The sequence below is a fragment of the Augochlora pura genome, chromosome 3 (assembly GCF_028453695.1).
Source record: "Augochlora pura isolate Apur16 chromosome 3, APUR_v2.2.1, whole genome shotgun sequence".
NCBI lineage: Eukaryota > Metazoa > Arthropoda > Insecta > Hymenoptera > Halictidae > Augochlora > Augochlora pura.
The window spans coordinates 2,019,658-2,046,364 of NC_135774.1; the positions used below are offsets into that span (position 1 = coordinate 2,019,658).

At 49.8% G+C, this 26,707-nt stretch overlaps 1 protein-coding gene across 10 annotated transcripts in view; it reads left to right on the plus strand.

Moving 5' to 3' along the window:
• Foxp (forkhead box transcription factor P) overlaps nt 1-26,707 on the plus strand; it is a 294,667-nt gene that overhangs the window by 89,947 nt on the left and 178,013 nt on the right. The window contains exon 1 of one of the 10 annotated variants that reach the window (XM_078196988.1): nt 18,275-18,344. The exons of the other annotated variants lie outside the window; for them this stretch is intronic. Coding sequence (XP_078053114.1) covers nt 18,336-18,344 — 9 coding nt within the window. The 5' untranslated portion in view covers nt 18,275-18,335. Of the gene's footprint in view, nt 1-18,274; nt 18,345-26,707 lie in introns of those variants that run through there. 10 annotated transcript variants of the gene reach the window in all.

The following is a 26,707-nucleotide window of genomic DNA, read 5'->3' on the forward strand; positions in this document are numbered from 1 at the left end:
GAACCCTAAACAGTGAAGCGTCTCTGTATCGTCTCGATATTGCAGCGATCGTATCGAACGAGGGTGATCGATGGATAATGCAACAGCTTCGTCTTGCGAGAACGAGAATTAGTCGGGCCAATGAATCAGGCGGTTCGGAAAGAAAACGCCATTACCAGGCCATTTGCATTTAATACTTGACAAGGGGCGACAAAGGCCGGGCCACCGAATTTCCATAAATAAGCATTACGATATAATTTTCTGTCACAACAATGGCCGCCGGTGTTACAAAAGGTTTAGCCACGAGGCGAGCGTCGGCTACTAGCCGCGGACAATGAGAACGTCCGCGTTACGCCATAAATTGATTTGCGAAAGCGTTCCTGAAAAAGCTCTCTCTTTCTCCGCCGTTGGCCGGGGGAGAGCCGAGAGGAGAGAGAGGAAGAGAGAGAGAGAGAGAGAGAGAGAGAGAGACCGCCCTGGCTCGAGCTCGCGCGGACGCGCGGGGTTGGGGGCTCCGGGCTTTTGAGCTTATACCGCAAAAATTACGTCGCGAGAGGGATTGTATTTATGTTACATAATTACGCCACGCGCGACCGTCGGATAGAAGGGAGGGGGGGGTGGTGGTGGTGCTCGAGGGTGGCGGAGGGCGCGGCCCGGGGGTGGCCACGAGGAGCCGTCGGCCCGCGGGGCGTGGGAGGGAGGAGGGAAAAAACCGCCTGGTCGAGGAAAAGTTTTTCGGCGGCTGGCTCGACCAACCGGCTAATGAATAGAAATAATTCTCCTGCAATTGTGCTTTTCGGTAGTTTTCAATTAACAGTAGCCCCCTTAACCCACCCTCCCTCCTCCCTCCCGCCCCTTTCCGCGATTCCTCGCCGCGGAGCTTTTCCGCCATTCTACGCGGCCACCGCGCCCTTCCCCCACAGAGCATCGCGAACGGCACGGGGCTTTAAGTTTTAAAACGGGTCGATCCGCCGCGCTACGCGCGGATCGTAATTCTTTCTTCGTACGGCGCGGGTAATAATACGACCGAAGATACGGCTCCTTATTGCCGGGATAGGGGTGGTTATTGCGAGCCTCGTCGATCAAGGGGACGGTATTTTCGGTTATTGAATGTGGTCCACAGGTTTGCCTCACCTTCGTTCGTCTTGGGAAAAAATCGAAAGGCTATCCGAAAGACTAGATTTATTTAAAAAATATTATTACAGTGTATATCTGTTAATAAAACAGCCGGAGAAAATATTTGGTAACAATTAGTCGATAAATGCGATTCGTCAAATGTTGAAAAGTCAAGGGATAAAACCTCGATTTGGGGTGGTGATCTTTGAAAAATTATAAAAAGCGTTCCTGTCGGAATTTTTTCAAATTATCAGGCTCAAATTGAAGCCTGAAGACTCCTCTTTAAAATAGCATACCAATTGCGCAAAAGAAATATTTTTAAAATAATCACTGCTTCTTGGAACAGCGAAGGAAATATTCCCCAGCAACATCCAGGTTCAGGCCACCGAGTCTCTGCGCATCGGGTTCTCGCGAACACGAATCCCCCGAAAGTCGCAGAGGGCTGGGTTAGATCCGGGTTAGGCTATCGGACGTGTGGTATCCGGGAGTGTCGTCGTCGAAGCTGCGGCGGAATCCCGGAAAATAAATCGCGTCTCACTGTCAGTGATCCCCGGTAATATTTGTCTTTTCGCCGGGCCATTTTACAAGATTCCCTATCTACTGGGCTTTATAAGCGTGTGGAAGACGAGGAATTGGCCGTGCCAACCGGGGGAGGGGGGAGGGCGATGTGACTCGGACACACGGCCCAGCGTCGCCGGGGAGACGCGCTCGACAGAGGGCGGAGGGGGGAGAGAGGGCGCGCGTGGGTGTGATTCCCTTGTACCGTAGCCTGAAAACGGCCGGCCGAGTGCGGCGGAGGGGCCGTTGGTACACGGGAAGCGCAGGGTCCCGCGGGATAAAACGGGCTATCAGATGCGAGGAGCCGCCGCGTCGAAATGTAAAAGCTTCCTGACAAATCGGTTTCTATTACCGCGTCGCGGCGGCCTCGCCTTTTTTATATTGATGGCATTATTTTCCACGGAGACGGGAGACCGTATTTTCTGGACACGCACGGTATCTGCGCCGCGCCGAGAGCCGTCTCGCTTCGCCGGGGAGCCTCGCCGCGATATCATCCCTCCCCACGCCGCGCCCCTGAATCCCGGTTATTTGCCGGGAAATTAATGCGAGCTTACCTACGGTGCGGCCGCCGCGCCGGTATATCAAAGAAACGGACTGACGTCCAATAAAATTGGTTATTATTACCCTTCTTATTAAGTCCTCAAGGGGTTACGCACCCCCGCTTCGAGTGCAGGTGCCTCGTGCTCGACCCTCTTTTAATAACGTTCCCCGCGGCGCTCGCGACTGCCGGGCTACCTGTCGGCGAAAAAAAAAAAACACGCCGCCTCTGTCTCTCCTCGAAATCGCTCGAAATTATCGATGCATTAGAACCACCCCTGCGCCACGCTCCGGAAACAATAGGCTAACTCTAGCCTCCACTCTGCGTAACCTCCACCCGGTAACAAAAATTTTTAATCGAACGCTTTTATGAATCACTCGGAAGCGTTAAGAAATTTCTTTTGAGGGGGTTAGCAGATACCCTTTGAACGAAGTCCGGTCTTCGGGCAAAGACTGCGGCGCGCGCGTGTGCGAAATGACGTGCGCAGCAGAGGTGGTTGACCGAGTGTGGCGTTTTCTCTGTCCCGTGTCAGGAGGAATCTTTCCGTCGCACAAAGGCATCGCCCGATGTCCTGAGGATCCCGCACAAGTCACGTGTCCCCGACGCGGCGCGCGGAAAACTAAGAGAGGAGCCACGTACGTGGAAGGAGGTCTCGTGGCCGGGACCGGGCCGTGGCGCGAGAAGGTGGTTAAAAACATCCCGAAAAAGAGATTTCGGGTGGGGGCCCCGAGGGGGTGCGAGAAGGTGCAGAAGCCAGACAGTCAGACAGAGGAGACAGACAGACAGACATGCGGGAAGGAATGAAAATAATAATAGCGGAGCGTGGCCCAGGGCCATAGGTGTCAGTGCCGGCAGGAAGGAAGAAAGGACAGGAAGGAGCGCGTTGAATTTGTCATATGTAAGTTTCACCCTTCTACCGGTCCTCTCGCACGCACAGTCGCGCCCCGGCGGTCCCCGGCCCCCCACCCGCACCCCCCGCGGGAGCCAGGCCTCTCGCGCCCCACGTATATCGTCCGCGAGGATTATTTCAGAAAGGTGCCAGGAATCGTAACCGGGGGGTGGGTCCACGTCGAGATTCGGGTCCTTTGCGATCCGCCCGGCTACCCTTCCTGCGGATTTCTCGCAGCGCGCGTTAGAATACCTCCCCGGGGTATATTGAGATACTGTCACCGAATTTTCTCCCGCAACCCCTTGAGATCGTGGCTTCGGCCTGTGGACACACGCGTTACTTTCATCCCCCTTTTTCTCGTTCCAAGGTCGTTGAACCGAGGCCCCAGACGAGGTCCCTCTCTCTCTCTCTCTCTCTCTCTCTCTCTCTCTCCCTCTCTCTCTCTCTCTCTTTCCCGGCCGACGTACAGGTGGATCCTCGTTTCCCATTGACGAGCGGACCCGTGGGAACCCCCGCGCCGACCCCTTCACCGGGGGTGGGGAGCCGCTTTTGTCAGGATCGCGATACAGTTGTCGCTTTCAATCGACTCCTAGGCTCGCGCGTCATCGACTCGATTAGACGGCGTTCGACATGGTCGCTTCCGCGAGCGTTTGTCGCCGGGATTCGCTGCTCTCGGCTCGTTCTTTCCGCGCCGGCGAATCGATGAAATTTCATTAATAACATTTTCGACGAGCGAATATGCTCCTTGCAGCGCGTAGCCGGTCGATGCGCGGACGGTGGAGGGGGGGGGGGGGGCGTGGGCGAATATCGGTAATCATTCTTCGCGATATGGTATTTACCATATCTGTATTATTAGCCGGTCGCGGGGCTCCGATTTCAATTGCGGTCGCCTGTAAACAAGTGTTCCGTTTTATTATTTATTACCATTACCCGGGCCACTTAATCAAAAATACATTATCGGCTCGATGGTCCTCAACGTCTGACATTTTCGATGCTCGAAATGTGCGAGCGCGAATGATATCATCAGCGCGTTATTAAGTGGGCTTTGATTTTCGATCCTCATTTTGCAAACCGAGCTCTTTGTTGCGGGACCCGTTGCCCTCTCTCCCCCACTCCCCCCTCCCTCTCTCTCTCTCTCTCGCTCTCGCTCTCTGCGCTCTCCGCTATCGCCTCTGCATCTGCCTCTGCATCAGCCTCTGCCTCTGGCCGCGTCACAGATTACATACCTGTCAAATGAAAATATTCTATTTGCGATACCGTTACTCTAATCATAGTTATTGCATATTTGCTAATTGCCGCGTAACTCGAAGAGGCCAGCTGCGCTGGCGTAACGCGACGAAATATACGTTTGAAACGGTCTCTCTCTCTCTCTCTCTCTCTCTCTCTCTATCTCTCTCTTTCTCTCGTTCTCTCGATTGGCGACCGCAGGCTCCAACATTTCGCGACGAAAGAATCCGAGCGAATCGGTGGAGTCCGGCGATTATTTTCGCGCTTCTCCGGCACGGCGAACGACGACGACGACGACGACGACGACCGGTTTTGATGAATTACGCGAAACTATTTTTTGCCGCGGAGTCCTCGACCCTCTCGAGTTACAAAGCGCCGCGGCGAGAGCCGGCGCTGATAACGCTGATTAATTACGATCCGGCTCGATTATCAGCGAATCGTGGGCTTATTTATTAAACGAATATTTGCAGTCACGCTATTATTTATGGACACGCCGTTCCATGCGAGCTTTAAGCGTGACCGGACGCGCGTAGTTGCAGTCCCAGTACGAACGGGAACGCGCGCGCGCTCGCGCGCTCTCGCGGGCAGCTCGTACGAGCGAGACAGAGCGTGTAACGGAGCGAGCCTGAGCGCCGGTTACCCGACAACACTATTAATTAGGCCCTGTCTTTCATTTTTGTTTAATGATACCGCGCCGGGGCCGCGCCGTGCCCGCGCAGCTTGCAACGCGGGAAACCCTTTGTGCTTGCGCTCCGTTGTTTGGCGGGGCAAAATCCTGAATAAAAAACAAAAAGCGAAAAAAAAAGCTCTGGCCGAGAGCGAGCGGATGCCTCTGTATACGTTCCATTCAATGGGGTTAGCTACGCAAGTGCGCGCACGCTCGCGCACGGATGGACGGATACACGTGATAGGGTTGGACAAATGAAGTGGATATGACATAATGATTTGGAGAGGCCGCGCGCGTATATGCGAGCGCTGGATGACGCTCTGGGTTACGCGCGTCGATCGTCTGATTATCGGCGGAAACTTTTTCGCTCTCCCGATCGTCGCTCGCAATTATTTTCGATACTTCGCGCTCGCCTTCTGTCCCCCTTTGCGACCGCGCGCGTTCCCCTACGGCACGGTGCGCGAACCGTCGCTGAAATTGTCTAGCATTTTCTACGCTGGATCTCTCAAAGCCTGCAATTGTTCAAAGGCGTCCATTCCAATCACCGATCAGTTTTATTTAGAAACGCTGTCTGATTTAATTCTTTCAATTTTTTAATTCGTACAATTTTTCCTGGAACACTGTGATTTTTATAGAACGCGGAATTAATTTATCTACAGTGTGCCTTATTCATCTCGTTCTAAAATAACACGTAAATCTTTTTTCAAAATTGTACAGAATTTTTCCAGGAGAATATAATATCTGTTTATTAATTTAATTCTAAAAAGAACCATAGATATCAACCCAGAAGAAAATGTTTCAATTTTAAGAATTATCAAATATTTGAACGCGTATTTTGGTACTTTAATTCCAAAATAATTAATGTATCGCCGTCGTACTTTCGCAGAACATTTTTCCGAGAGGCGTCCGCGATTTTTTAGCACGCGTCGCGAGTTTTGGAAGGACGATCGGCGCGCGTTAATTTGTTAGTATAATTGCCGAACGAGAAAGGGATATACATCTGGGTTTCAATTCCGACCTACTAGCTAGTCCCCCCACCGTCGCAGATTAAATCACCCGTTGTTGACCCGAATACGTACGTGTGTACTAGAGCTACAGGAAAAACGTTCCGACTCCCCCACTTTTGCTGACCCTAAACACAATAATTACGCGACCTTGATCAATAAAACACCGTTCGCGTCTATAGAACGGGAGCGCTGTTAGCGAGAGGAGCGCGTATCGCTCGCTGTTTATAGCCAGAAGTTTTCTTCGCCGCATTGTCAACAGATTAGAAAAACATGAGGACTTTTGCGTCCAGAAAGAGAGAAAGAGGAAGAGAGAGAAAATTACGTTCGCGAATAGCTTCGTCCGCGGAGCGATCAAACTTTTTCCGCGGAGCGATACGTCCCCGACGCTACGGTCTAAAGGTAGCTATTGTCGTCGGCGCAACGCACCTGGGAACTTCGACTTTAAACTGGCAGAGAAAGAAAGAGTCGCGCGAGGACAGCGTAGTTTCTCAATTGGAACAAACTTCGAATTAATCATTTTTTCATTGTGTTTTTAGCCAACATGTTGCCGTACCGCCGGGATTTTAAAGTTTGTTTAACGACGACTATATCCTACGGTGGCTAACGCTCCTCTGATTTTTCTACCTTTCCACGTTCGATTAACGGTACCTCTATTTTTAAATTACCGCCGAACGATTTTTCACGTGACACGATTTAACCGCGCTAAACTAAAGCATGAGTAAACTCTTTCTCTTGATATTCCATGCTCTTTGTCTTTTTAACTTTAGAATTACGAAGCGCTAAAACCAGCTGCTTTGTGTTAACCCCTTGCACTATAATAACGAGTCAGACTCGTGACAAAGATTTCATGCAAGATCTACTAAACATTATTTTCTTTTAAATCGAAATCAAATTTCATTCTTCTGTTGTCAATGTTTCAAAATGAAAGAAAAGAAAAATAACAAAAGAAACAGAAATCGTTTGGTCCTATTAGGGAAAATATTAAGAACAAATAAGCGCTAATCAACGCAGCATGAAAGGAGTCGTAGCTCAAGGGGTTAATTTATAAAAGTAGCGATCAGTCTTTTATTCAGATTTTTATTTTCCAAGTCTGAAACATCGTAGATTCGAAATTCAATTTATTAATATTTTAATGAAACTAAGAACCAAGTGTTGACTGGTTTATATTTGAACCATTACCTTGAAGCGATTGCTAATTGTATTACAATTTCGGGGTAAATACGTCGAGTTCCGGTTTGCCTAAAAACAGACGACTGGGGTAGGAATAGTAGACGATTGATTCGCTTCTATCTTGGACGTCTTATTATCTGCAAGAAATTATTGTTAGACTTCTGCTGGAACACGGCGAGTTTTCGGTTCCGCCAAAAATAGCCGGCGAAGGAAATACCGGTTTATTTACGGACAGATCGTTCCGATACAGTAATGAGGGATGTTTCTACTTGGCGTAATAAGGCGGCCCAGTGTGTACGAGCGAGCGGTTCACGTGGCAGGAACGGTTTGTCGCCGCAGCACGGCGACCTATTATACCGCTATCGTCTTTGCTTGTTTTTTCCTACCTCCGCCAACCCCTCTGGCCCTTTCCACGGTAAACAACAGACACGTCCCCCATCTCTCCCCCGTCCTCCCTCTCACCCACCCCCTCCTCTTCTCCTCGGCACAGCCGACCTCCCGAGCCGTGCCTCCCGCTCGCGAGGCACCACCCCTCATCAGTCGGTCTGTACAAATATACTATTGTATTGATCCTATACCTTTTCCACCTCCAACGTTCCTCCTTTTGTTCCCGGAGTATCTCCTCGTTTTACATTTTAGCCGCTTCCGCGAAACAACTAATGTGCGCCGAGTGTGTTGACAGTAACTGTCTCGCTATTGTTGCACCCTCTCGCTCTCGCGCTCGCGCGCGCCACGGCCTCGCCTCGCCTCGCCTCGCCTCGCCTCGCCGCGACCCGGCTGCGTCCCCCTCGAGAGGGTGGCGTTGGATCATCGCGGCCTCTCTGCACAGACCCCGCGGCGTTCTTCCGTTCGATTCTTCTCCCGTTTCGCGATAAATCGGCCGACCCTTCGCTTCTACGCCCTCTCTCTCCCTTCCTCCCCCAGCCCTCCACCCGTTCCCCGCGATCACTGTCTTTCGATCAGCCGACCGGATGATCGATCCGTATTCAGACTGCACGCGTCGACTCTTCGCGCTCTACGCTCCGATTCCTCGAACTTTGAAAAATCGGCTCGCGACGATTTTATTCTTGAAAATCTCTTGGACAGTTTTATTGAAACGGAAGCGTAGCTTCTGTCTTAAATTTATTTGATTTGTACGTTAGCAAAGTTTGAGTTTAACACCTTGCACTGTAATAACGAGTCTTCGCTGTTTAAATGGCGTTGTCTTTAGATCGAATTAGAGCTATTGAATAATAAAATATCAATTATAGATCTGCTAAGCGAATGTTAACCTTTATCAAAAAGAAAGGGGAACACCTTCTTAACCCTTTGCGCTATAATAACTAAATAAATAAATCATATAATATAAATAACATCAAATACATCATATAAATAAATCAGTTTGCGCGTTGAACTGCAGCCAGTCCCCAAAGCGTCCGCCGCGAAATCGGCGCGCGCGGCAAGGGTTAACCTGTCACGCGGAATAAATTAAGAACGTGGAATCCGTGAAACAAAAGGGGGGAGGGGAGGGGGGGGGGGGGCTCCGCGGCGGAAAAATAGTCCGGCCCCGATCACGCGTTGTCTATCGTCGCGTAAAAGAGGACCACCCCCTGTGCCAGAACGCGAACGTGAATGAAAAAAAAAGAGGAGGGAAAAAAAGATTCGCAGCCCTCGCGTTCGTGTAACTCCTAATTTTAGAATCGCGGCAGAGAGAGAAAGAGAGTGAGAGAGAGAAAGAGAGAGGGTGGAGGGGGAGGGCACAGGGCGCGGCATTTTCGAGGCGTCGGTTGTAACCGTTCCATGAAATTAGTTTCGCGGGGAACTCTATTTCGTTTCCATCGTATCACTCCGTGCCGAACATTCCGGATTTTCGCGCGATCATAAACTCATGCATACGATGCATACCCAAATTGCCTGTGTGGTTCGATGCACATGGTACAGGGCAGTGCGAGCGACTGCATATTATTCGTTTAATAATCGATAGAATCACGTCATCGCGTGCTTACCTCACGATATACGCTCGCGGCTCTCCCGTCCACCCTCCACCACCCTCCACCCTCCACCCTGCCGCCCCCCGGGGTTTTCGCCAATCTTAGTTCGCGGCTGCTCGTTCGCATTAATGCGCGTTACGTGCGCCCCGGTTGTTGCTGTTGTCCGCCGCCCGGAGACCGTGGAACGCTGACAATAAAACCGATAACTCGGTGTTTACGGAATTACGACGCTCGCGGGACCGTCTTCGCCCCTCCTCCCCGCGAATTACACGGTACGCGAGCAGGTTACTTTATCGGTTGAGGACCGAGCCGCACGTTTTACTGCAACTCCGCTGCTTGCTGTTTCGAACCTGTTTTAATGCGACGATAACGCCGCTGGTATGGATTCAGGCGTTTAGGGGTTGGTTTAACCCTCTCAGTGCCGAAGAGGCCGATGTATCGGCCCGCGAAAAGTGCCTTATACTTTATAAATTAAAATGTATCGTATCATTAAGAAAAATTATAATTTAATCGTCAAACAGTTCATTCCAATGTACTCGTTTAAAGAACAGCATTATCGGTCACACATTGCAGTGCCGTCTCATTTACAGGTAATTCGCGTTGAACTCTGCCGTACCGAGAACAGCCCCGCGTAAAGTTTCGCCGCGCTTGAGAGGTTAATAAACGAGTTATCTTTATCGTTCGCGAGGAATAGAAAGATATTCACAGTTTACGCATGAAATTACGAATTTCAGCGCGACCATCCCCTGTCCCAGCTTCGAAATTTTTGCTACCTAACTGGTACCCTAGGAATCAGGTACAGAAACGCGTAACAAACTCATCGCGACGAGCACTATCATAGCCTACACCCTTCGCACTCCTACCTCCGCCGAGGACAGTGTCCTACCACGAGTTCATCCGTCCAGAAACCGTCGGCTAATCCTTCGCTTGGCCTCTTGGCAGACAGGCCGACCCGGTCCGAGCCAGGTATCGTAACGATCGTAACGCATCGAGGTCGAAGTAAACCTGCAAGGTAACGAGCAAAAAGGATCGCGCTAACGAAGTGCCTGACGGGTAACTTGCCCTCGGCCAGGGTCCGGGGCAATAATGTGTCCCCCGTTTGGTAAACTGGTGTTTGCACAACTCTTTGTCCCAGAAGTACACAGACGCGAGCGAGCTAGGCCGAACGAGAACGAGCGGAGCTAGGCCGAGCGAGCGAGCGAGCGAGCCACGAGCGCACAAAGGCGAGCGGTGCGCGCCTGTAGTAGGACAAACGGGACGGACAAACGGACAGAGAGCCGAAGCGGGCCAGCGTGAAGAGAACGACGCGGCGTCACGGTCGAATGGTCCGGCGACTCCTGCCCTCCGCCTCGCTCTCTCGGACCTAAGGCTTTTTTTTCAGTTGTTGTATGCATAATAGCATTAGGATTCATTAGCAATCAGAGATGGACCGTGTGGACGCCGTCTGGATTGTTTACCGGGGCTCAGTCCGTTCGCTCGCGATTCTCTTCCAACCGTTGCAGGCGACCCCTCCCCTCCCCTCCCCCTCCTGCAGCAAACGGTCCGCGCGCCATTCCCGCCGTTCTGCATCGTTGCCGCCGGCGCTAATTCCCTGGGTCAGGATTCTCTCTCTCTCTCTCTCTCTCTCTCTCTCTCTCGGTCTCTCTGTTGGCCGAAGGACGCCGCGTTTTGAATCTTGAATCCCTTCGCCGCGGACCTTCCGTGACTTTTTTACCGAGACCCGTCCTCCACGCGCACGATGGACATTCTTTCGGTACGGAGTTTCAGCTGTCGAACGGTGTGCATTCTTTCCTAGCAGATCTGTGATCGATCATTGCAGAGGATTCGTAATCATCGATGACATATTCTTATTTACTAATGCGTACAGATTTTTAATTTCAACGTTTTCTAGCAAATCTCCGATAGACTCATTGCGAAGGATATTTTGGACTTTGACGGTGTCATTTTATGGTAGACCATACTGTAGAGACTTTTAATTGCAATCTTTAACAGACCTCTGACAAGCCCTCTATCTGCCATTTCCAGGGTTTCCTGTAATTTTTGCAGATACCATTCTCTGCGTGCACGGAATCGGCCGCGGAGCAATGAGCGTATCAACATTGCCCGAAGGTTATTAATCGGATAAATATCGAAAAGGTTTTTACGCCGTCTATTTGTAGCTTTTTAGCAGGCGAGTCTTTTTCGAGCAGATTTCCAGGCGGAATTTTCAATGACCGCGGAATCGGCCGTAATCGACCGTCCCTTTTTTGATAAACGAAATCGCAGAGATTTTTTTCCGCCGTGGATTTCGCAATTTGCGTCGGTAGAGATGGTCGGCGCAGAGAGTGTCTTAGTTTGTTGGGCGATAGTAGGCCGGCCGTGGCGCACGGGGGGACAATGGTGTATGTATTTGTTGCAGCGACGGGGTATTGTGGCGCGGGTAGACGCGCACGCTCGCTGACAATAAATTACTCGACGGTTGTTAGAGCCGACAATGCGCGAGCCTGTATCAATTTACCTCGAATCGAGCGACAGCGGTGAACTTTCGCGTAATTTCTATCTACGAGGAGCGCGCGTCCGGGCTCGCTCTCTCTCTCTCTCTCTCTCTCTCCCTCTCTCTCTCTCTCTCTTCGCTCGGCTCGGCCGCGTGAAAAGGTAATAGAACACCACCGCCGCGTCCGTCCAGTCGTCTATTTATAATTTCGTCCTCCTCCTCCTCCTCCCGGTGGCGGTGTGGCGGTGCTGCTGCTGCTGCTGCCGCACCCCCGCGGCTCCCCCTCCGCCGCCCTGTTCATTCGAAAAACAATCAAACTCAACGGTGAAATCGCGAGAAGCTGGGGCGTCGATCGGCGCTGGTGGCGCGGGAGGAGGGATAAAACGACAATGAAAATACATTTGCGGGCAGAAGCGACAGGCCACCGAGATAGCTTATGCTTCCTGGAAACAGGCGAAGGTTGTCACTTTACCTCTCGCGCTACAGGACCCGGCACTTTGTATTCTGTTTAGTTTGCCGTTCAACTCCTAGCAAATATCATTCGTGTCGTTCGACGGTCGGCACGGAACAAATACACCGTTCTCTAAGTGTGCACGCCGTGGCCGACCAGAATCGGCATAGAAAAACTTGCTTACGCTCTCTCTCTCTCTCTCTCACTCTCTCTCGGTTCCCATTGTCTATTCATGCGGGACATTCGATATGTTCCTTCCTGTCGTCCCCGAAAAACGTGATCGCTCTCCCTCTCCCTCTCCCTCTCTCTCTCTCTCTCTCTCTCTCTCTCTCTCTCTCTCTCTTTTAATAGCTCCGTCGCAGAGAAAACTGCAGCGAAAACCGTGCGCGCAAACGCGTTGTCCAAGGTCCGCTCGCTAGATTTCTTCGGCCAGCGTTTGTCAACTCCGCGTTACCTCGAAGACCGTGGACAGAGAGAGAGAGAGAGAGAGAGAAAGAGAGAGGGAGAGAGAGATTTTAATCGGTTGCCCGTAATTCAAAGGGCCCCGAGGCGAGCGAGCGGAACGCGGAAATAAATTTGTTTCTCGCAAACGACGCGGAAAATTTTTATGTTGCACAAAGATTGGCAGTTTAATTGCATGCAATAATATGAAAATAAAATGTATCGCCGGAAGATTGCTCGTGACGGGCCGGGCGGGCGCACGAGAGAGAGAGAGAGAGAGAGGGAGCGGGATGGATAAAAGAGGGAAAAGCGGCGGGAAAACGTGTTCGACGGTAAATAGTTTTAATAAACTCTTTTGCGGAAATTATTTGTCGAACGTCGGAGGCGCGCGCCTGGGCGTCGAGGTGAATCGATAATAATCGAATCAGCCGATCAGGTTGGACGCACGGCGAACTACTTTTTGCCAGTTAAACTGCAAATCGAATGTTTCTCGTGCTCATTGAATAGTCAGAGGAAGATTGAATGGTCGGAGGGGTTGTTGCCAATCAGCGATCGCATTTCGCCCCCTTGCCCCCGATCCTCAGCCCCCACCACCCTCCACCACCCACCGCCAACCGGCAACGTTTAGACATATCGTCGGGATCGATCGGGATCGAGCCGAAAGTGTGAATTGCCGATGGAAGGGGGTGGGGTGGACGAGCGATTAGCCGGCCGACAAAGGACACAGCCCCGGTTATAGGGATTGCGCCGGGTCCGGCGCCATTGTACCGGTAAACGGCGTTCATTATAAATAGGAGGACGACACAAAGCCAGAATAAATATCGTGATATCCCCGGCCGTGCGCGCCGCGCGCGGGACTGGAGACCCCGCCGCGGCGCTGTTTATTTTATCATTTTTCCATGAGATTTCAGGGAAGTGTAAATACCGCGGAAAATGCAGGAACACAAGCGACTAAACATAACGATTATAAGCGCCCGGGGCATCGATGCGCTCGCCGCCGCGGCTTGTTTTCAATGCAGCCGCGTCGAGCCCGGCTCCGCCGCATTCCGCGCGCGCTCGCTCGCTCGCTCGCCCCCATCCCCCCCGTCGTCGTTACCGTCCAAACCGGGGGCCGCCCCGGCGCCCTTTGTAAAATGTCGTATTGACCTAAAAAACGTAAAACGCAACAGTCGACTTGATGAAGTTCGTCGAGGTATCGTAATTGCATCGCCCGGAGTGCGCTTTGAGCTCCGCCCGTGCCCCACCCCCTCGCGCCACCCGACGGCTAAACCGGGCGCACATTGTTATCAGCTTGTCAGAAATTATTTAAAAAATTAATTTGCCGCAACACGAAACTCTTTCGTCCGGGATTTTATAGTATTTAGCTCGTGCTTTATTTTTACGCCCCCCCCCCCCACTTTCCACGCTGCTACGCTTTTTCACCCACTAACGTCGGGCTTCGAGCATTATTTTTCTCCCTCTCCCCTCTCGCTCTTCCTCTCTTCCTCTCTCTCCCGTCCCTTGCCGGCTCGAAGCGTTTTGTAGTCTCGAAGCATGAACGAATCATTTGTCAGGCGGTGCTTAACGCGGTTTTACGACTCTTTCAGTTATTCTTTTGACTTTTCGATGGCTAACAGATGTCCCGCATTGCTCTCGCGCCGCCCCGCCCCGCCGGAACTTTCCCTTTTTTTTTTCTCTCTAGTTTTATTAGCAAATTCGCCGGCGTGTTTCCAATTTTTATGGATGAAGGGTCCCGGCCCGAAACGATGTTTAACAAGAATAGTTTCGGCGGAGGGATTAAAAGTTCTTGGGGGAGCGGGGAGTGGGGGCCCGTCGCGTCGCGAAGATGTTTTCCCCGCGCGAGCGGCGCGGCGGCGGGGAGGACGAAAGAGGGGGGGAGGACACGGAAAAACGGTAGCGGGGACGGAGATAATTTTCAGACATTAAAAATGATATCGGAGGGGGCGAAACGCCGCGGGACAAGGGTTGAAATGGCCCGTTGGAACCCGAGGTTGGCGCGGATAGAACGAGCCGGGCGGCAGGGAGCGAGTGGGGGAGGGAGGGAGGGAGGGCCAGAAAAGTTGGTGTATAAACACAAGTTACGTAAGTACATTACAAAGTGTAATGGCGAATCGGAGGTTGCCCCGCTCGGTCCGCGCCGGAGCAAAAGTGGCCGCTTTAACCCCCCCCCCCCCCCCCCCACCGCCCCCTCGCTCCCGACAAGCCAACCCTCGACATTTATTATGCTATATTGTTACAAGGAAATTGCGTTTTTATAAGCGGACCCGCCGAAAGTGAGCCACAAAGGCTCGCTCTTTATCCCGGTCGTGCTTCTGACGAATCGCTTCTGTCCTTCCCCTCCCCGCCCATCCCCGCCCGAAAAAAAACCCCGCCACGACCGTGGTCCGGACTCGTTTGCACGTTTCTCTGGCGTCGATTTAATTGTACGTACTTCATTCAAACTCTATCCAGGCTCTCGCGAACTTGTCGCTTTGGAAAAAATCATTTTAACTCGTTCCATGCTAACGTCACGGCTAGCCGCGGCCCCGGATTGATATATAGCCTTCCTGGGAATTGCTTTTGGGACGAATTCGCGTGCAAATAAATGGACGCGTTGTTTAAACGCGGCTACTTAAACCCTTTCGCTGCGATCTCTTTCAAAGCTGCGTTGATTAATATTTCTTCGTTCTTAATCGTTTCCTTCATGGAACAAGAGGATTTTTCTGATTTTCTCTATTTACATTCAGTCCCAAATTTTAACGATGGTAGACTCAAATTTTGTTTCAATTTAATCGAAATTACTGATAATTATATTCATTAAATTATTTTTCCAAATTTTCGCTTGCGAATATTTAATATACTTCATAGTATTAATAATACTTCATCTAAACTCTATGCTTGTGGCTTTGGAATAATTATTTAAACTAATCTCTCTGACACGTTTCCTAGCTTCGCCAAAGGGTTAAGTATAAAATCATATAATTCGTCCGAAGAGTTGCTTTCATAATAAACTCTTGTCCAAACAAATGGATAAAATCGTTCTTTAAACGCGTCGATTTTATTCTACATATTTTATTCCAACTCTGTAATAGTGGTATTAGAAAAACGATTAAAATGACGCGGTTGCTGCTTTCAGTACAAATAAATGGGCAGGTTGTTTAGAGAAGCGCACTGGATAAAGAGTGTAGCGAAATGCCGCGATATTGCGAGTCCATAGGGCTACGTATACGGAGTCCGTTCCATCCTGCACCTTCGCACAATCGATTTCAGCTAATTGCAAAGCGTCGGTATGCGGCGAAAGGAGAGGGAAAAGAGACGAGCAGCGGTTGAAAAGGTGCCGGTAGGTCGGAGGGTCCGCGGAATGGTACGGGAAAATATGCAAAGTGTTTACGATCGTGCAACATGCTGCCGGGTGCCGGGGGTCCACCTCTTTTTCCCTCTTTTCCAGCCGTCGAGATGTGGGGCGGCCGGCGAGCCTCGCCAAGGAAGAACACGGCTGGGTCGCCCACTCGTGATATTAATGTACAAAAGCTCGAATCCCAATTCACGCCCCACACGCTCGCGGAATTTTCGAGCGGCCCTTTCCACCCCCTATCTCACTCTCTCTCTATCTCTTTCTCGCTCGTTCTCTGTATTTCTCCGTCTCTCTTCTCTCATTTTACAACCCTCTCTCGCGCGAGCTCTCTCTTTCTTTCCTTCCCGTTCTCCCGTTCCGTCGACGGCTCTCGACAGCGGAGAAAGCTTCTCCGGGGATACTGAGAGCTTTTCGGATTAATAAAGCCAGAGCGAGGCTCGTGCGCCGAAGGCGTTGAAACATGAAAAAGCTCGTTCCGCGGGATGTTTCGATTTTTCCCACAGGAAGAACGCGTCTGCGTTCCAGCAAGATGTTACGCGCGCGCGCGCGCGCGCCCCCGAGCTTTTCGTTTCTCTTTTTTCTTTTCTTTCCTTTTCTTTTTTTTTCTATCGACGGAAGAGACCGTCCGAAATTCGTCCCAGAGAAACCGAAACCCGAGTCCCGGACTCCCGCCCGGTTCGATTAGCGCGGCCGAAAGAAAAAGGTTGAAACTGCAAAAGAAACGCGCGGACGGTACATTTTTCGTGCGGATACGCGCGCTGTCTTCGGGGACGAACTATTACAAAACCAGCGTAGAATTTCTTTTCCAGGGGAGTTTTGGAGTCGATGGAATTCGATGGCTCGAATTGCAGACGATCGCGTCTAATTTAATATAGAATAGATTAGTTGTAAAAAAGAATCTAGTAAATCCTGTCAAAAAATTAAAAAATCCTCAGATCGGAATAAAATGTCGCGAGCTGGCAAATCGAGTCGATTTGAAAATCTATCCTCGTCAAAATTTCTCAACCTCGTTGCACTCGAATTGAAGCTAAAACTGTCCGCTTTAATATCGATTCATTTAAGTTTCAACAATATCTCTAAATCGTGTAAAAAAAGACGTTTAAATCCGTGTCCCGAGCTCGGAGAGAAATGCCTGAATTTTTTCGGGGTAGTTTCGGGTCGCTCGTAAAATATATTTCCGTGGGAATTTTTTAATTTCATAGCGTTTAAATCCAAGCCGCTGGTGTCTACATTAAAGTAGAATCGCGTTCGTTAAAAAAGATTACAAAGGTCGCGTTAAAAAATTAGAAAATTTCGAGCGAGAAGTACGAACGCGACTCGATTTGTATGGCTAACTTCGGATGGATTTAAAAATATGTTCTCGTGGAGATTTGTTCGCTTTATTGGCGTTAAATTGCAGGTGAAAGGATGTGGTTTTTATGCTAAAAGATCGAAGTTCGTGTGAGGAAAAATGAGACGAAAAATGGGCAGACGACATAGGCTGGAAGCGGAGGCGATCGCACAGTAGCAATCGGGGATAGGTAATCGGCGTGGCGTGGAACGGATTTGCGGTAACCTAATCGCTCGGGGTGGGTAGGTAATCATGACTCCGCATCGAGAAACCGCCGAGACACGGGGGATTACTCGCTTACGCGTATTAAGCCTTCAACGAGGTGTGTACCGGTGTTGCTTGGCTCTCCATTAAGCTAAGTAACACGGCGGCCTACCGCGTCACTTCTCGAGGCCCGGAGGCCTCGGCTGCGTTCTCTCGTCCTCCTGCCACGGCCGAAATGCTACATTATGGTTTTTGCTCGTCCAGCGCACGTCGCGACACCGCCGCCGTCGTCGTCGTCGTAGTCGTCGCAGTCGGCGCGATAAGCGCGACAAATCAAGAATTTGCATTCCGACACCTACAAGTCTTCGCGGGCTTATTTACATTTTAAGACACGTTGCCGCGGCCGGAATATTAATTTTCGCCACGGAGTATAATACACGGTGCGTCATACGAAGATGGCATGCCTGATGAAGCTCGTGCATTAATCACCACGGATGTTGCTCTATTTTGCGTGTCGGGTGGCCGCGTGATCGCGCGCCGGATCCTGATTTCGCTCACCTACGAGATCATTCAAAGAAAAACTCTCCTCTGAACTTCCTTTAGCGTTTTACCGGTGGTATTATACCTTTTAAGAAGCAGAACGCTTCGCCATGTCTTATGCTCACAACTTAGCATTAGCAGTGTTCCTAATTTCACGATTTTCCCGAGTTTGCAGAATTTCTTCTCGCGAGGATTGCACTGTAATTTAATTAAAAATTCGCGGCGTTCTTCGTCGCAGCCAGAGAAATATTGTATTGGTAATTTTCTCTCGCGTTCTATTCCAGGGAAAGTAGCGATCGGCAGTGTTTAGACCGTTGCCGCGGTCGCCGCGTCGAAGAGCGGCGGAGTGATTAGAACGGATCGGCGGTCCGTATTCCCACATCCTTCATCGACTTTTTCCCCGCGGTGCATACGACTCTTATCATTAATAAGACGGCGGCGATGGGAACGGTAGGTTAAAGAGGCCGAACACGCGGCGTATCGAGGGATAATAAATTAAGAGTTGCCGGCGCGGCGAGCACACCGCACGGAAAATTATGCACTGATTTCACCTGCCAGGCGCGGCGAAACATCCTCTCCCGGTAGTCGGCGACGCTCAGCCGACGTTGCACCGTAATGCAATTTAGCCGCGTTGGAAATGCGATGAACGATGAGGCAATGGATACGGCACGTTAGAAGACACAACAAAAACATGCGCGAAGGCGGCGGGAGACGTGGGTGCGCCGATGATTCAACGGCGGCTTTTGCACCGTTATTGCGCGCCGTTCCGAGGCCCGAACCCCTGCAACCGTATCGGCCAAACCGGAATCCGTAGAATCTCCGCTGGAAAACTTCTTAAACTCGGAGGAACAGAATGCAATCTGCCTCCGATCTTACGTGGAGGGATAATTGCTTATTCACCGGTGGCCTACGCGAGCCTCGTTTCGTTGCTTTATGTTGCATTCTTCTTTCGGTGCCAGTTCGCGCGCGCCGCTAGAAAAACTCAATCTCGACGGTGGATCTTTGGACGGCGGGATCCACGCGTTCATAAATAATTCATGAAACAATATTCGCGAGTCCTATTGTTCGGAATCGCGGATTACCTTGTCGTCCGGTGACGTCGAACGCGCGGAACTCTTTCCGCTACGGATTAACGCTTAAATCTTTTCTTGCCGGGTTCTCAAGACGAGTTTCGCAATTTTGCTTTTACCTAAACTATTCTATGTTACTTTGATCGATCGACGAACGTTCTTGAAGTCGCAGATCTAAGTTCATTAAGGAACATATTTTTCTATATTTTTCTATTTCACCGTCTGACTCGCGTCAAAGTCTGAATTCTTTCCAGAGGATCAATTTCATTAGAGAATACATACATTTTCGTATTTGAACACTTGCGATTGATTTATCAGTTTCGGACATTTTATACATGTTGTTTTATAAGCGAACATTTGTCCTCGAGTTCGTCGATTTTAAACACAAGTCTTTGCTTTTTGATAGAGACTTTATCAGTTTCAGATTGTTTATAGAATGCATACAATTTTGTCATCAATAATTTGGTGACACTTCACTGAATTTTACGCTCTCTACGATCGCGCTAGATCTGCGTTGAATGTCCATGAAACCGGCCGATCCTTCAACCGTGGAGCAAAGATATACAGCCCTGTGGAAGACGCGCAAACATCGTCGAATCGTTAATAGCGATTCCCGTCGTTCGCCCGGCCATTGTGGCTCTCTTAGCGGGCACGCCGTAAAAATCGTCGGATTTATCCGCGGCGGAGGCATTCAATAATCTTCATCGCTTTGGCGTGCGGAGCTTTGTTCCGTCAGAGAAAGCGGGAAGTAGCTTCACCGAGCGCCACAAACATGTCAGGGTGGCACAATGGTAGAGCCCGGCGGGTATCAGAAATCTCGATTCGATTGCGCGGGCATATATTCCTGTACACGTAGCGTTTCGCGCTCGAGGAATTATACCGGAAGCAAGATGCGCCCCGACTGCGGCAAAGCCTTCGAATTAGTTCCTCCGTCTCGAGTGGGCTGCGGCCGCGGCCGACGTAGCCGAAGCCGGGCCGACGGTGCCGCGGCGGCGGCGGGGCAAGGAGCGAAACGGTGAGTTAGGGTAAGCGTAAGTGCAGAACCACCCCTTCGACGGTCTAGATCGCGGAAGGAGGCCTACCGTTGATGACAAAATAGCGTGATTACGGGCCATCAAATAAACACTAGACTTACCGTTATTCTGCGCCACTAGCTCCTTCGAGCCCCCCTCCCTTCCCTCCTCTCCCAGCGCCACCCCCCTCGCTCTGCCACCACGGCCGATGCCAACAACCCTGGGCTACCACAGTCGGGCCTCTACCACCGTGCAAATACTGACCTCCTCGAACGGCAACCCCCGCGGCTTTAAAAGTCCCGCCGGTTGATCTTGTCGGCGTTAAGCCATGTGTCCATTCGAAACATCGCGGAAAACTCTGCGTCCATTTTTCTACCATCCCTGGGACTTCAAGATACAGCTCCAGTACTTGTAGAATCAATTCTTATTCGAATACCATTCAGAATTATTTTTTTAATGCAATTCTTCATCGAATAAATTCTTCGAATTTTATTCGAAGAAACTATGCTCAACCATGCTCGAAAATGATAACCAGCGAATTACCACTATCTTTGCCTGCCTCGATCAACTACTATAGTAAAGAAGTGGTATGGTAAAGTATAGTGGAGTCTTTTAAACAATGGTGACAAATTACTGCAATTATAATTTATTTTCAGACGTAAGGAAGTTCATCGAATGAGACGTATTTTTCTGTTCGTTAATTTTACTCCGAAGTGGACACATGCCTTTAGCCAAGGCTCCCCCCGTTATTCGGACCGGTCTATTAGCGGCGGATCGCTGTCAATAAAACGCGGAGAGCGGGGCCGATCGACCGCCTTCCGCGGCAATTTCTTTTAAGTGAGCCGGCCGCTCGGAAAACGTTATGCTAATGACCATACGTCTCCTGTTTTCGTCGGCCGGCGTTATTTATCGGCCCGGGCCGTTAACGACGCTCGTTCGCCCACGATGGATGCACGGTGGCCGACATCGACGATCGGAGAAAGTCCTAAAAAGAAAATACCAACAGGAATACCATACAGCAATAATAATTTATAACAAATTATTTTTACTCCCGTATAGGTCATAAAAGCAACGTCGCGTTAAATAGTTCAACTTCTCAGCGATTTGTTCAGACCAAAGAAGGTTACGGCCAAAATGGCCGCTTCGCGAAGGAAATTTAGGTTATGTCACCGCCACGAAGTAAACCGACGTTCCCGCGAGCTTCGTATTAGCTGTTACAACGTCTCGCGACGAGCCGAGACCCTCGAGAGCCCCGCGCGATTTCGTTTTTTTATTCTCCTGCTTTAATTGGCTAATCACGAAATTATCAGCCCCATAAAGCTCGGAGAGGCGCCAACCCCTTTGCTAGCGTACCGTGCCGTGGAGAGGGGGGAGTCGGTTCCGCCGGTGATGGTCTGGCGTTCTTAATTGCAAATTGGTGAAATAATTGAAACAACTCTCGTAAAAATAGTTGAAAAGTCGTAATTCGGTCGTAAAAGCTGAAAACCGCAACGCGCCGCCATTACCCACCCCCCTCCTCCCTGCCGCTCGCCACCCCACCCCACCCCCCTTTACGCAGCGGTTACTTCGAGAAAAGGGGTTCGCCGGGTGGCGTGGCAGGGTTCGAGGGCGTCGGAAGAGTTTCGTCGGATTTCGGAAGGGTTGGGGGTGCTCGATCTCCTCGCCGGATAAGCCTGATGGTTCTCGCGGGATCAGCTGTCCGGGTTCGATTTTCTGAAAAATATTTTGCAACCCTTATTAGAAGATTTCTTCTTCGTATCGTAACAATTACCTATTATTTATCGAGTGGAATATATTAATCCTTTGTGTTCGAATGGCGACTCTAAGACGCCGCTGAAAATTATCATGCCACGTTTCAAGCTCATTTTTATCAAGTTTACTTACGTAGGAAAAATTGTTAAGAGCCTATTGCAAGAGTCGCAAATATCAGTTCTATAATGCACAAAACGCGCCAGGTTACTTAAAATGGAAACGCTATAAGTTTGGTAAAATATTAAAATGGCTCCGACTGCAAAGGGTTAAATTCTTTTATTCGAAAATGAACGAATTATATTAAATAAAAGAATAAAAAAAATATATATATATGAATGTAAAGCAATTGGTCGCCCTATAGTATTCGACTCCATTACCGATTGTTTTATCGAAGAATAAATCAATCGATTGTCTTACACCGATGTATAATTTACTATAGTCGCTCGCGAATAGCGCGTGTCCAGACACCGTGGGCGTAGAATCGAGGGATCGGTTTCGGCCGATTGTCGAGCGATTAAATCGTCAAGCGGCGAGAAAGAAGGAGAAAACTGTGCCAAATTGAGGTTACCGGGAGCCTCGTAAGCTGTCCATGCTAAATTTATCGCTTCATTTACATGTTACTGGCCGGCTTGTGCCTGCTACTAATACCTTTCACGATCGATGAATTATTCATCGAACAGCGCCTCCATCCTCTCGCCCCTGTTTTGACTTATTGTTAGCCTTTTCGATATGTTGCAAACGATCTACCCCCGCCCGGCCCCTCCTGTCAATGGGAACACTGGCATATCAGTCTACCCGGGACGGGAAGTAGCTACCCTGCGCGCCGGCTCTCTCTTTCTGGCTCCCGTCCAGCCTCAACTTTCTACCGTATTACCAGGCGAATGCAAAATTTTCGACTTCGCGGCTATTCTAACGTGACTCATCGAGAGCCCACACATACATCATCGCTTTCGTCGTGCAACGTATCAATCTTCCCCGATTTGCATGCCACATCTCTCTATGACTCGCGGTATCTACGACGTGATGTCGAACATCCATTCTCGGCGAATCAGCCGACGTCGAGTTTCAAAAATTTTCGGGCTTTTGTGCGAGAGATTTGTTCCCCGACCCTAGGATGCGGTCCATGGAAATGGAGAGTCTTGCGAGCGTGTTGGTAATTAGGCCGCAGAAGATTATGGAAAGGCTTTCGACTGAATTTTATAAAATATTCCGAGAATGTAAGCTTGGTAAGACGTCACATATTTTTGGAAATATTGTGGCTTCATTCTCTATTGTCGCTTCATCATATATACTAGACTACTAAATATACGTAGACTACTATAATACGTAATAAATTGCTCTTTTTACATTTATCAATTCTTTGGATTCATTAGTCTCTCTCAACCAATTTAATACTTTGACTCAAGCATATGCTTGACAATAAAAGTGTCAGAAAGTATAAACGAAGTCAGTCGAACGATTTTAATAAACCAGCAAACGTCGGTCAGCATGGCTGGCAGGATTAACGCTAAAAAGTCTCCGTACTCGTGGCACGGTATCTTTAAAAGCTCCGAGAAAAAATGAAAATTATCCGGAGGATCGTACTAATCGCAATAACCACCGGGTCCCCGATAAACGGTGTCCCCGATCGGCGTAAAAATCGTCGTCGGATCGGTGCGGTTCAAACGGCGAACCGCTCGCCGAAAAACTCGGTTTGTTCCCGTCGGCGTTTAATGGAATCAATTAGCCGGTGCACGGAGCGCAGCGACGTCTCGCGCGATAACGAATATCAACGCTATCTGGGAACACCCTCGTCCTTCCTTCAATCTCGAACTTCCACCCCTCCCCCGGTCCCCGTTTTACCGGGGATCGGCCGCCACCTCCCTGCACCGTGGCTAACCCCCCCCCCTCCCCCTCCGCCTCCCATTTCTAGCAGGGCGGCAAGAGTTTCTCCACCACCTTCGCCCCGCAAGGCAGAAAATCTGAGAGCGAGATAATTACGGTTGGAAGCGCGGATATTATTTAACCAACATTTCGCTGCACAGACCGGAGGGAGTGGATGAGCAGAGAGTGAGAGAAAGAGAGAGAGAGAGAGAGAGAAAGAGCGACGGACCAGAAGGGCCGCTCCGAGGGGAAGGCGGAGGGGGGCATGGTACCCGTAGGAGCTCCGGGGTGTTCTTACACGAACAGCCCCAATCAAATATAACGGGCGGGCCGGCGGTAACGCGGGCTAATATCGCGGCCCCCGCCAGAAAATTCCTTCCATGTTTTTTCGGATCTTCTCGTTTTTTTCGATAGAAAAACATCCAGCCGCCGCGGCGCGTCTCGCTCGCCTAGCAGATATAATATTTTACTTTCCAAGGCGGGCGAAACGCTCTCTCTCTCTCTCTCTCTCTCTCTCTCTCTCTCTCTCTGCGGTCGGAGAGAGATAGCGCGGAAAGAGAGAGAGAGACGGAGATAGAGACAGAGGGAGAAATAGAGAAGCGAAGGGAGATAGAGAGGGAAAGAGAGAGAGAGAGAGAGGTTAATCCACCTGGGGTCGGTTATTTCAGCGGGTTCCTTTGGAAAAAGACGGCCGGGCGAGTAGCGCAGCGGCCGCGATAATGTTGCCCGACAGCGCGAGCGGCCCCCGCGGATCCAACGGAGGAATTTTACACTGGCGCTGACTCGTGTTCTTGGGAACTGAAATTATGCTGCGCTAACACGGTTTCGAGATTCCCTTTCTTGCCGCGGCTACCCCTTTAACCCGCCTACGTTTTTTTCAGTCCCGCTGTAATTGCGTCTACCCTTCTTGATATAACGAACCTTCCGCGTCCCACCCTTACGCCGTGTGTGCGCCGGTTTCGATTTTATCCCGCGGCCACTTCTTGCCGCGCCGAACTGGACCGCTGGCGTTAACTAATCATTTTTCTGATTAGCAGTGATACTGATTCGCTGATTACCTGTCAGTCTTATATATCTATATATATATATTTTTTATATATTATAATATGTATAATATTTTTATATTTATCCCCCGGGTATCCCATGTAAACCCTGGGGAACATTTATTGATAAATATATTTATTATTATATTTTCTTTCTATTAATACACTCAGTTCAGATTACTGAATTTACTACATTAAATTACTCGCTTCTATTCGTTTCGTTCTATATTAATTTTAATTTTCAATGCTTGAGAAGGTGTTCCTCTTTCTTTTGATTAAGGGTTGAAATTCGTTTATCAGGTCTATGAGGGAATTGATTTTTTATTATTCAAAGCTCTAATTCGATCTGAAGACAACGCTATTTAAACAGCGAAGACTTGATTTAGTCGCTTAATTAAGTATATAATATGTTTCATGTCAGAGGTTGGGATCATTGAAATATCATTGAAAGATATTAATAATCCAGCTTCGATTTCATCCTCCGCGCCTCCATCAACTTCAGTCCCCCCACCGGAAGCCACAACCATGCCTCGTGCAAAATAACAATTTCCTGTTTTCCCAGGCAATTTCTGTCCAGTCGTTTCATCAAGCCACGTCGCCGGCACCGTTCCCCGCTCAACAGCGACGTCCACGTTTTATTTGGTTCTCCGCCGCGCTCCTCCGATTTCTTTTTGTTCCCCCCGAACTCGCGAGACCAATTACAAAATTTTTCCTTGCGCAAGACCAGGGGGCCCCCGCCCCCCCCCCCCCCCCCCCCCCCCCCGGCGCGGTTACCCCGGCCTGTCCTCATTGTCTCGGACAATAAAAAGAGTAAACTGGTAATAATAATGCCATTGATTTCGGGAATCGAAAGTTTCGGCCTCCGCGGCGGCGGGGTGGGCCACTTCTCTCGGATTGTGGCGAGAAAAACCGGCGGCGCTGCTACGGGAAAAAGCAACCATCGGGGTAGGGAGGGAGGGAGGGAGGGAGGGAGGAGGGGAGAAAAAGTGGAAGGCGCCCGGCGAAGTTCAGGCGCTGCCGGTTCATTAATGGAGAAAGGGTGGCCCTGTGTAAGAGTTGAAAGGAAGGAGCGGGATACCGGCGAAAGGAACGAGGGGGAGAGGGGGAGGAGGTGGGTCCCCGTCGCCTCCCGAAATCCGGGGTGCCTTGTAATTGGACCGGGGATTGCAAAACGTCGAAACGCTGTCGGGACACGTCTGTCGGACGGCGCGATTTCCGATACGCGAAGACGTTCCGGAACGCGGCCGTTTTTCTTCCGGATAATCTCCTCGTCTCGACGCTGCTTCCGTCGTATATTATTAAAACACCTCACGGTTTCTCCGATTAGACAATTTTTATTTCGCCTAAAAATCAGAACACTGATCGTAATGTAAGAATACGGAAGACGAGATGGATTTAATTAATAATATGTAATTGAAATATCTCACGATTTCTTCAATCAATTTAGACAATTTTTATTTCGCATAAAAATGAACGGTCTAATCGTAATGTAATAATATAGAAGACGAGATTTATATAATTAATAATATATAATTGACGTAAACAAAACCTAATAGGATAATAAAAAAATCCATTAAAAATCATATTCAATCTATAAAATATAGGAGATGAGATTTATCACGCAAATTAAACATATGACACACTTAATTATTGATGCAGGAAACAAGAAACTATCTAACTGACGTAAACGAAGCCTAATAAAATATAAAAAAATCTATAAAAAATCTGATTTAATCTATCGTAGTTTTATAAAAAAAACCAACGCAGATTACAATACACATTCAACGACGCAAAGACCCCGAAATACCCTCCCCGATTCATTGTCTCCCTCGACCATCCCGCCGAAAGTTGTCGAATTTAGCAGGCGGCTCGAAGAAGCCAAGCTCTAAAAACGTTGCTCGCGCCCTATCATCGATTGAATAAAAGCGAAGCGCGAGGTGCACTCCGTCCGGCGTTCGATCTCGCATCCGGCGCACAGAGAGTCGGACAGACGCGTATCACGGCACACGCTCGCGTCTCCGGCAGCACGCAAGTGGCGCGAGGGATCGGTTGCGGTAGCCCATGGTTAGAGG